Here is a 12,017-nt window from a genome sequence, read left to right as displayed (position 1 = left end):
TCCTTGTCCAATGAAAAACCCTAGAAACAGTGACAAAACTAACAGCAAAAGAATGAAAAACTATTTCCTGCCAGAAGAATTGAGAATTTTCAGAGAAATGGCTGATTCCACGTGGGGGCAATATATGTACGATATGCAGTTGGAATATTTTGTCATACCAACTAGCAAGGAAGCCATCAAAGAAGACCAGGATCATGTCAAAAGGACTCAGTTACAAACTGAAGAAGGACCTACTGGGCAAAGATGGTACAATTTGACATTCCAAAAGGATAATAACTACAACTGACTGAAATCCATGTTTAAAAAATTCCCACTGTGGTGCAGCAGTTTAAAGATCCCATGTTGTCTCTGCATTGCTGTGGATATGATTCCCAGCCCAGCATACTGGGCTAAAGATCTGGCAGTGCCACAGCTGCAGCACAGGTCACAGCTGTGCTCGGATTTGATCCCTTACCTGGGAACTTCCACATGCCACGGGTGTGGCCAAAAAGAAAAAAATAAATTTGTGATGATATTTTTAAAGCAATAATTGATCATCTTCAGGAAATTCACTATAGGAGTTCCCGTTGTGGCTCAGTGGTTAGTGAATCCGACTAGCATCCATGAGGACTTGAGTTTGATCCCTGGCCTTGCTCAGTGGTTTGAGGATTCAGTGTTGCCGTGAACTGTGGTGTAGGCTGCAAACGTGGCTCGGATCCTGTGTTGCTGTGGCTTTGGTGTAGTCTGGCGGCTATAGTTCCGATTGGAACCCTAGCCTGGGAACCTCCATATCTCACGGGTGTGGCCCTGAAAAGACAAACAGCAAAAAAACCCACAAAAAACAAACAAAAAAAAAAACAAAAAAAAAAGAAAAGAAAAGAAAATTCACTATAGTGAAAACTAGAATGTAAAGAAAAAGCCAAGCATTCATCTTGTTTAAATTATATGACTGTTCCACCAAGTAAACCAATTAGAACAAGAAGTACCTCCTGATAAAAGTACTTCAATTAATAAATTTTAAAATATGATAAAATCAGATTGTCATTTTGCAACCCCCAATAAAATAAGTAAAGATACTAAGTTTCAATGGCTGCTAATGTCACAAGAGATATAGATTTTTATGTCTCACTATAAAAGGAAACACCTATATTATGACCAAAAAAAAAATCAAACCTCAATCTGATCAAATCCTCTAGATCTAGAAGACAGAGGAACACAAGCAAAAACTCCACCATAATTATGCAATCAGGAGAAATTCCATACGGCAAATGACCTGGGTTATACAGCTCATCAACTGGAAGGGCAATAGAGATGTAAGACAAAGTCATAAGAGACTTAAAAGAAATACAAAATTTAAAATATGGATTACACACTATAGTGTCTACATAGACATATTTGGGCAATAAAACTATAAAGATGTACAAAATAAGTGACTTAACATAAAAATTAGAAGAGTGGCAACTGTTGTGAAGAGAGAAGTCACTATGATGAGACCGGGCATGAAGGGGATTCTGGAAAGACTGGCAAAGTTCTACTCTTAATCTGGGTAAAGGTTCAAGGCTGCTTCCATTAAAAATTTCATTAAGTTTCATTCTTACTTTGTGTGGTTTTCTGTATTTGCTTTACTTTAAGTTTTAAAAAGCTAAATTAAAAAAAAAGGAAGGGAAGTGCATTGGATTCCATCAGAAACTTGTGAAAATGCCCATCCAGGAACATTTTAAACTAAATTATCCATTTGTATTGTAACTCTTAATTATCAAAATAATTCTTTAAAGCACATAATACTATTCCCTCATCTGTGTTTGAGAAAACTGAGGGACAGATAAAGTGATGAGTTTAATCATAGTCACAGGATTAATAATTAGCTGAGCTTGAATTCATACCCAAGAAGTTTAGCTCCAGAATATAACTATAGAAAATAGAGGATGTTTTAAAATTATGACAATATTTTATATATCTTTGTATCATAAGTGGTAAAAAAATCTAGATGAAATAACATCCTAAGAAAATAAAAATTACCAAAACAAACTTAATGAAATGTAAAAAAACTTGAATGAACTAAGATCCTCAGCAGAAAATACCGAAAATCTACTGCTAAAAGTGTCACAAGGCTCAAGGGTTGTAGGAGACATTTCTATGAAACTATCAAGGATTACAGAATACCTATGCTATACAAATCATAGCAGTTCAGAAAAAGACAGATTTTTCTCCATTTCATTTTACAATGCTAATAGGACCCTGATGCTAAAACTAAAGATGAACAGAACAAAAAATTGACCATATTATTAACAGTTGTATCATTACAAATTGTACAAATTGAGATAGGTCAGATCACACTGAAGTAATAAATAATTGTAAAATCCCAGTGTCTTCAACACAAAGAGCTATTTCTTGACCCTACCCATGTTCATTAAAGTTTATCTAGAGGCTCTGTCAATATTATTGTCTTGAAACTAGGGTATTATAAATCCTACTATCTGCAACATTCCTAGCCATAGCAGCAAAGGAAAAGAGAGAATGAGGGGAAGAACACACTGGCTCCTAATACTTCTACACATGACTCATAAATGCTTTATTGACCTAAGAAAATCACAAGGCCACATCTAGGTTAAGAGGACAGGAGGGTGACATCAAGAAGATGGCAGAATAGGAAGCCCTAGACCCTCCTCCTCATGAAGCCACCAATTTAACAACAATACAAGGACCAATTCCCTTTGTGAGAAATGCAGAGACTGGGCGAGAGGTTCCTGCACAATGGGTGAAGATGAAATAGCGACACTGAATCCAGAAGGTAAATGTGACACACTCTAGCAATAATTCCTCATTTCATCACTGGACCACTAATCAGGGGAAACTGTCAGCTCCCAGCTTGCCCCTGAGAAGGAAGGGAAAAGACTGAACCATATGTCACAAGTTCCGACTTGGGGGGGCTGTCTGTGGGACTGTTTTATGTCTGGCTTGAATCTTAACACGGACAGGAAAGGGCCCAAGGTTGGGAGCTGCTGAGAAGAAAGGTGATATGAGCTAGTACACATTTGATGGTCACAGCTCCTCTCCCCAGCTCTCCCCAGCTCAGTGAAAAACAAGTAGGCAACCACCCTGCAAATCCCAGGTTCTTTGTGAAAGAGAAAAGAACTGGAACATTCATTTACACTTCAGCTTTTCAGAGGAATGCCTGAGGCACAAGTTTCTGTATTGCCTGTCTTGATGTGCTGATGGGACCCAGGATATTCTAGTTGTCTAGGGACCACTGAGAACAAAGATGATGGCTTAGACTAGTATACACTCAAAGTCAAAACTCCTCTCTTAAGCTCAGCACAGCACAACTGGGATAAGAGCCCCCAGACTCTCCCTAGTGAAGGAAGGAGAAGACTCGAATGTATGTCCAATGTTAAGAATTTTCAAAGAACCAAGGGAGTGGTATCTGTCTTGAATCTATCAGAGCACTGATAGCCCTCCAAGTTACACTACATGCTTGGGGACTGCTAAAAACAAAAAGAACAAACAAACAAACAAACAAGAGTTGGATAATATGCTGCTCCAAAGGACTTGCACAAGAGCACACAAATACAGGAGAGGTAAAGAGATCATGGACTTCTTTTAAAAAAGGGCAATCCTTTGGAGTTTACATTGTGCTGCAGTGGGAACGAATCCAACTAGGAACCTTGTGAGTTCGATCCCTGGCCTTGCTCAATGGGTTAGGGATCTGGCATTGCCATGAGCTGTGGTATAGGTCACGGACGTGGCTTGGATCTGGCGTTGAGTGGCTCTGGCATAGGCCAGCGGCTACAGCTCCAATTAGACCCCTAGCCTGGGAACTTCCATATGCCACAGAAGTGGCCCTAAAAAAGGCAAAAAGACCAAAAAAAAAAAAAAAGAAAGAAATAATGGCTTTAAACGCTCCAAATCTGGGGAATAAATTGACATATTATTTATTTATTTATTTATTTATTTTTTGTCTTTTTGCTATTTCTTGGGCCGCTCCCGCGGCATATGGAGGTTCTTTGAGTGTATACTAGTCTAAGCCATCAGGCTAGGGGTCTAATCGGAGCTGTAGTCTCCGGCCCACGCCAGAGCCACAGCAATGCGGGATCCGAGCCACGTCTGCAGCCTACACCACAGCTCACGGCAATGCCGGATTGTTAACCCACTGAGCAAGGGCAGGGACTGAACCTGCAACCTCATGGTTCCTAGTCAGATTCGTTAACCACTGCGCCACTATGGGAACTCCTGACATATTATTGAAGAAGCCTAAAATGTCTCCAAAAAGGAAAAACCTAACGAAGTTCACACTGAAACACACTATGATCAAAGTATCCAAAGTCTAAAACAAAGAAAAAACGTTGAAAGCAATAAGAGAAAAGTGACTTCTCACACACAAGGATATTGTGAGAATACTACAATACTAACATCAGATAATTCAGCCCAAAAGGAGTGGGATGATGTATTCAAAGTGCTGAGAGAAAGCAAAATCAAACTTCTGCCAGGTAAGAATACTATATCCAGCAAAACAATTCTTCAAAACCAAAGTAAGAAAGAAGACTTTCCCAGATAAATGAAAGCAGGGAGCTTATCACCACTAGATCTGCCCTACAAGGAATATCAAAAAGAGTCATTAAAAATAAAATGAATGGAAGCTCATCAGAAACACAAAGCATACAAAATGTAATCTATAAAAATATGTTAATAAATACAAAATATAAAAAGATATAATTTGTGACAACATGAACATAAAAAGGAGGGGAGTAAATAGTAGTTAGTGTGTGAAAGTTAAATTCTTGTCAGTATAAAATAGAGTTGCTATAACTATAGAACATTTTATACAAGTCCTATAGCAACCACAAAGAAAACACCTATACTAGATACATTAGAGAAAATAATAATCAAAATGAAAATTTTAAAAATCAATGAAACACAAAGGAAAGCACAAGAGAGGAAAAGAGATAAAAAGCAAAAAAGAAACAAAATTAACAAAATGATCATAGTAAATCTTTCCCTATCAACATGACTTTAAATATCTACTCAATCAAAAGATACTGATTTTTAAAACTCTGAATCAATTTAAAAAAACTATCTACAAGAAACTAACTTTATGTTTAAAGACACAAAGGTGAAAGTAAAGGAATGAAAAAGATATTCCATGCAAATGCTAACCAAATGAGAGGAAGAGTGACAAAACTTAGATAAAAAAGACTTTAAAACAAAAGTGTCAAAAGATACAAAGAAGGCTATCATATAACAGTAAAGGGCTAATTCATCAAGAAGATATAATAATTATAACAAGTGATAATGAAGACACAACCACTCAAAATCTATGGGATGCAACAAAAGCAGTGCTCAGAGGGAAGTTCATAGCGATACAGGCTTTCCTCAAAAAAGAAGAAAAATGTCAAATCAACAACTTAACCCACAACCTAAATGAATTAGAAAAAGAAGAACAAACAAAACCTAAAGTCAGCAGAAGGAAGGAAACTATAAAAATGAGAGAGGGAGTTCCCATCGTGGCGCAGTGGTTAACGAATCCGACTAGGAACCATGAGGTTGCGGGTTCGGTCCCTGCCCTTGCTCAGTGGGTTAACGATCCGGCGTTGCCGTGAGCTGTGGTGTAGGTTGCAGACGCGGCTCGGATCCCGCGTTGCTGTGGCTCTGGCGTAGGCCGGTGGCTACAGCTCCGATTCAACCCCTAGCCTGGGAACCTCCATATGCCGCGGGAGCGGCCCAAGAAATAGCAACAACAACAACAAGGACAAAAAAAAAAAAGAGAGAGAGAGAAAATCAATAAAATAGAGATTCAAAAAACAATAGAAAAAGTCAGTAAAACCAAGAGCTGGTTCTTTGAAAAGGTAAACAAAATTGACAAACCTCTGGCCAGACTCACCATGAAGAGGAGAGAAAAAAGCCAAATAAATAAAATAAGAAATGAAAAAGGAGAAGTCACAACAGATACTACAGAAATACAGAAAAACATGAGGAAATACTATGAATAATTGTATGCCAACAAATCCGACAACCTAGAAGAAATAGACAACTTCCTAGAGATGTACAGCCCGCCAAAACTGGATCAAGAAGAAATAGATCAATTGAACAGACTGATCACTAGAAATGAAATTGAATATGTCATAAAAACACTCCCTACAAATAAAAGTTCAGGACCAGATGGCTTCATAGGCAAATTCTACCAAACATACAAAGAGGAACTTATAATACCCATTCTCCTTAAATTTCTCAAAAGGTTGAAGAAGAAGGAACACTCCCAAAGACATTCTATGATGCCACCATCACCCTAACTCCAAAACCAGACAAAGATACCACCAAAAAAGAAAACTATAGGCCAATATCTTTGATGAATATAGACACAAACATTCTCAACAAAATTTTAGCCAACCAAATCCAACAATATATAAAAAAGATCATACACCACGACCAGGTGGGATTCATTCCAGGTGCACAAGGATGGGTTGACATGTGGAAATCAATCAACGTCATATACCACAGTAACAAAAGTCAAAAACCACATGATCATCTCAACAGATGCAGAAAAAGTATTTGACAAAGTCCAACATCCATTCATGATCAAAACTCTTACCAAAGTGGGTAAAGAGGGAACATACCTTAACATAACCAAAGCCATTTATGACAAACTGACAGCAAATATAATACTCAATGGAAAAAGCTGAAAGCCTTCCCACTAAAATCTGGAACAAGACAAGGATGTCCACTCTCACCACTGTTATTCAACATAGTACTGGAAGTCCTAGCCACAGCAATCAGACAAACAAAAGAAATAAAAGGCATCTAAACAGGAAGAGAAGAGGTAAAATTGTCACTGTATGCAGATGACATGATACTATATATAGAAAACCCTAAGGACTCAACCCCAAAACTAGCTGAATTGATCAACAAATCCAGCAAAATAGCAGGATATAAAATTAACATTCAGAAATCAGTCACATTTCTAATACTAACAATGAAATATTAGAAAAGGAATACAAAAATATAATACTTTTTAAAATTGCACCCCACAAAATCAAATACCTGGGAATATACCTGCCCAAGGAGGTGAAAAGACTTCTGTGGTGGAAAATATAAAACATTAATCAAGGAAATTAAAGATGTAAAGAAATGGAAAGATACTCCATGCTCCTGGGTTGGAAAAATGGGCATACTACCCAAAGCAATCTACACATTCAATGCAATCCCTATCAAATTAACCATGACATTTTCGCAGATCTAGAACAAACAATCCAAAAATTTATATGGAACCACAAAGGACCCAGAATTGCCAAAGCAATTCTGAAGAACAAAAACCAAGCAGGAGGCATCACTCTCCCAGACTTCAAGCAATATTACAAAGCCATCGTCATCAAGACAGTGTGGGACTGGTACCAAAACAGACATATAGACCAATGGAACAGAATAGAGAACCCAGAAAAAAACCCAGACACCTATGGTCAATTAATCTTTGACAAAGGAGGCAAGAACATAAAATGGGAAAAAGACAGTCTTTTCAGCAAGCATTACTGGGAAACCTGGACAGCCGCATGCAAATCAGTGAAACTGGAACACACCCTCACACCATGCATGAAAATAAACTCAAAATGGCTTAAAGACTTAAATGTAAGACAAGACACCATCAAACTCCTGGAAGAGAACAAAGGCAAAACATTCTCTGACATCAATCTTACAAATGTTTTCTCAGGTCAGTCTCCCAAAGCAACAGAAATAAAAGCAAAAAGAAACCAATGGGACCTAAGCAAACTGACAAGCTTTTGCACACCAAAGGAAACTAAAAAGAAAACAAAAAGACAGCTTACAGAATGAGAGAAAGTAGTTTCAAATGATGCGACTGACAAGGGCCTAATCTCTAAAATATACAAACAACTTACCCAATTCAACAGCAGAAAAGCCAACCCAATTGAAAAATGGGCAAAAGACCTGAATAGACATTTCTCCAAAGAAGATATACAGATGGCCAACAAGCACATGAAGAAATGCTCAACATCACTGGTCATAAGAGAAATGCAAATCATGTGCACATCAAAACCACCACGAGATAACCCCTCACACCAGTCAGAATGGCCATCATTAATAAGTCCACAAATAACAAGTGCTGGAGGGGCTGTGGAGAAAAGGGAACCCTCATGCACTGTTGGTGGGAATGTAAGTTGGTACAACCACCATGGAGAACCGTATGGAGGTACCTTAGAAATCTATACATAGAAGTGCCATATGACCCAGCAATCCTACTCTTGGGCATATATCTGGACAAAACCCTCCTTAAAAAGACACATGCACCTGCATGTTCATTTCTGCACTATTCACAGTAGCCAAGACATGGCAACAATCCAAATGTCCACTGATAGAGGACTGGATTAGGAAGATGTGGTCAATATACACAGTGGAATACTCCTTAGCCATAAAAAGGAACAAAATAATGCCATTTGCAGCAACATGGATGGAACTAGAGACTCTCATACTAAGTGAAGTAAGTCAGAAAGATAAATACCATATGATATCCCTTATATCTGGAATATAATATACAGCACAAATGAACTTTTCCACAGAAAAGAAAATCATGGACTTGGAAAATAGACTCGTGGTTGGCAAGGGGGAGGGGGAGAAAGTGGGATGGATTGGGAACTTGCGGTTAATAGATGCAAACTATTGCATTTGGAATGGATATGCAATGAGATGCTGCCGTGTAGCCCTGGGAACTATATCTGGTTGTTTATGATGGAGCATGATGATGTGAGTAAAAAGAATGTGTACATGTATGTGTAACGGGGTCACCCTGCTGTATAGCAGAAAATTGACAGAACACTATAAACCAGCTATAATGAAAAATTAAAATAATTATATATACATATATATAACGGACGATATAATAATTATAAATATATGTGTGCCCAATATTAGAACCTCCAGACATATGTATTAAATATTGACAGATCAGATGGGAAAAAGAAAAAAGTAAATAGTAATTGTGTGAAATCGAAAGATTTCAACGCTCATTTTCAATAATGGATAGAATATCCAAACAAAAGATCAATAAGAAAACAACTGACATCATCAAAATGGCCAAATAGGAGTTTTCTACCCTTTTGTCCCAGAGAACACTGATTTTTTTAATAAGTACCCACAGATGATGGTGCATTTGCGGAAGACTGAGAGTATAGTAGAGAAGTATCAGCACAGTGTTGGAGCAATACCAGTAACAAGAGAAATCTAAGATTTGATGCAATAAAGAGGGTAAGAAGACTAGTTTCTCTTTACTGACATGTCCCCAAAGTAGCACAGCTCAGTGCCAAGAGAAACTTTCTTGGCCCATGATTTCTCTCATGGCAGAGAAAGTGCGAGTATGTGAATTAGTGACAGGCTTACCCAGCAATGCAGAGTACTCCCAAAGAGCCCAACTTCTTTTTCACCCTCTCCAGAAAGATGAGATATCCTGAAAAACTAGAAGGTAGGACAGGGCTTGGAGAACAGCATCTAGGACTCTTGGAGGCATCAAAAGGATGTTAATCCTACTAACCACTTTGTAGAATCATCAGGAAGACCACCCATAAGCCACTGGGAAGGCTCACCTGTGAATACTGGTTGTAAGGAAGCCAGACTGTAAGGAAGCACCTACAATTTTAGCATTCAGCTCCAGTCTAGGAAAAACAAGCAAACAGGAGACAGCACACAGCATGACTTTGTAGGCTAAGAGAAGGCCTACAGTCTTAAGAAGTCCCCACCCTAAAAATGTGGCAAGAAGTGTGGTGAGGCACATCCCTCGAAAAGATCTGAAAAAGCCTTGGAATTCCTAGCAGATTGGACAGAAGAATGCATTTCTCTCATTAAGCCAATCTAAAAACTGAAGGAGGTGTCTCCTTTAAATACAAAGACAGGAAAGCAAGATGTCAAGAAATATGAAAAATCAAGGAAACATACACCTCTAGAGAAACAAAATAATTTTTCTAGTAACCAACCCCAAAGAAATGAATAACTACACTTAGCCTGAAAAATAATGCAAAAGATTTTTTTTAAGGAATCTCTGTCAGCTACAAGAAAACACAGAGAGACAATCCAATAAAATCAAGAAAACAACACATGAACGAAATGAGAAGTTTTTTAATAGAGAGAAAACATCGTAGAGAATCAAACAGAAATTCTGGCACTGAAGAATACAATGAATGAAATGAAAAATGATATAAAGAACATCAACACCAGAATGGACCAAGCTAAAGTAAAAAATCTGTGAGGAGAGGATGGATCACTTGAAATCACCCAGTAAAAGGAAAACAACAACAACAACAAAAATTCTTGAGAATAAGCTTAACTAACGTGAAAGACTTGTACACTAAAAAATTTAAAAAAAATGGTGAAATAAAGAAATAAAAACACAAATAAGTGAAAACACATCTCCTTTTCATGGATCAGAAGACGATATTTTTAAAATGTCCATTCTACCGAGAGATCTACAGATATACAGATTCAATGCAATCCCTATCAAAATTCCAATTCTATTATTTAACAGAAATAGAAAAATAGTCCTAAGATTTAAGCAGAACAATAAATATCCTAAATAGCCAAAACAATCTTAGAAAAGAACAAAATGGACACCTCACATTTCTTAATTTAAAAACACATTACAAAGCTGTGCTAATTAAAATAGTTGATACTGGCCTAACAGCAGACCAATGGAAGAAAATAGCTAAAAAAACCAACCAAACAAAAAACCCTTATACATATATAGTCAACTAGTCAGTGACAAAGGTGCCGATAATACACAATGGGGAAAGTTTCTTTAGGAAATTATGTTGGAAAAACTGGATATTCACAGGAAAAGAGAATGAAATTAGACCTTTATCTTATCCCATACAAAAATAATTGACTTGAAATAGACTAGACACTTAAATGTAAAACTCCAAACTGTAAAACTCCTAGAAGAAAATAAAAGCTTTATGAATTGGTCTTAGAAATGATTTCTTGGATGTGACATCAAGAGTACAGGCAAAAAAAGCAAAAATCAAATGGAACTACACCAAACTAAAAGTCTCTGAACATGCATACATTCTTTTTTCTCATATGCTGTACAGTAGAAAAAATTGTATTGGGGAAATAACAATTAAAAAAATTTTAAGAAGTCTCTGTACAGCAAAGGAAATTATAAACAGAAAAGTCAATCTATGACATGGGAAAAATATTTGCAAACCAAGTATCTAATAAAGGGTTAATTCCAAGATACATATAAGCAAGGCATATAACTAAACAACAATAAAACAACCTGATTAAAAACATGGGCAAAGTATCTGAATCGATACTTTTCCAGAAAAGAGATAAAAATGGCCAAGAGGTGTTTAAGAAGCTATTTGACATCACTAATCATCAGGAAAATGCAAACAAACCACAATGAGATAGCACCTCACACATTACTGGATGGCTTATTATTAAAAATAAAAATAACTAAATGGTAGGGAGGATGTACACTGCTGGTAAGAATGTATAAAGGTATAGTCACTATGGAAAAGAGTATACAGGTACCCCAGGAAGTTTCCTGCTGTTCTAATGGTTAGGATTTAGCACTTTCAACACTGTGGCCTGGTTGCAATCCCCGATCTAGGAATGGAGATCCTATATCAAGCTGCTGCATGCTGCAGCCCTCTCCAAATAAACGGAAGTACCTCAAAAATTAATAACTACCATATGATTCAGCAATCCTACTTTTGTGTATAATATCCAAAGGAACTAAAATCAGGATCAATGGGATATTTGTTTTCTCATGTTCACTTCAGCCTTATTCGTAATAACGAAGATGGGAAAGCAACCTTAAAATCCATCAATGGTGAATAGATAAAGAAAATGTTGTACATACATACAATGGAATATTATTCAGTTTTACAAAGAATATAATCCTATTATATGTGACAACATGGGTGAAACTCAAGAACACTAAGTGAAATATACCTGTCACATAAGAACAAATACTACAGGACTCCACTTAGACGAGGTATTAAAATAGTTAAACTCATAGAACCAAAGAGTAGAATGCTGGT

General features: G+C 37.1%; 1 protein-coding gene across 1 annotated transcript in view; it reads right to left on the bottom strand.

Annotated features, from left to right (window-relative positions):
* Window positions 1–4,256: 4,256 nt before the first annotated feature.
* CCDC7 (coiled-coil domain containing 7) overlaps window positions 4,257–12,017 on the bottom strand; it is a 177,120-nt gene continuing 169,359 nt past the window's right edge. The window contains 1 exon segment of the mRNA XM_047754647.1: window positions 4,257–4,303. Within this exon segment, the coding sequence (XP_047610603.1) occupies window positions 4,257–4,303 (47 nt within the window).

The sequence above is a fragment of the Phacochoerus africanus genome, chromosome 12 (genome assembly GCF_016906955.1).
Source record: "Phacochoerus africanus isolate WHEZ1 chromosome 12, ROS_Pafr_v1, whole genome shotgun sequence".
In the NCBI taxonomy this organism is placed as follows: domain Eukaryota; kingdom Metazoa; phylum Chordata; class Mammalia; order Artiodactyla; family Suidae; genus Phacochoerus; species Phacochoerus africanus.
This window is presented reverse-complemented; position numbering and strand designations above follow the sequence as displayed.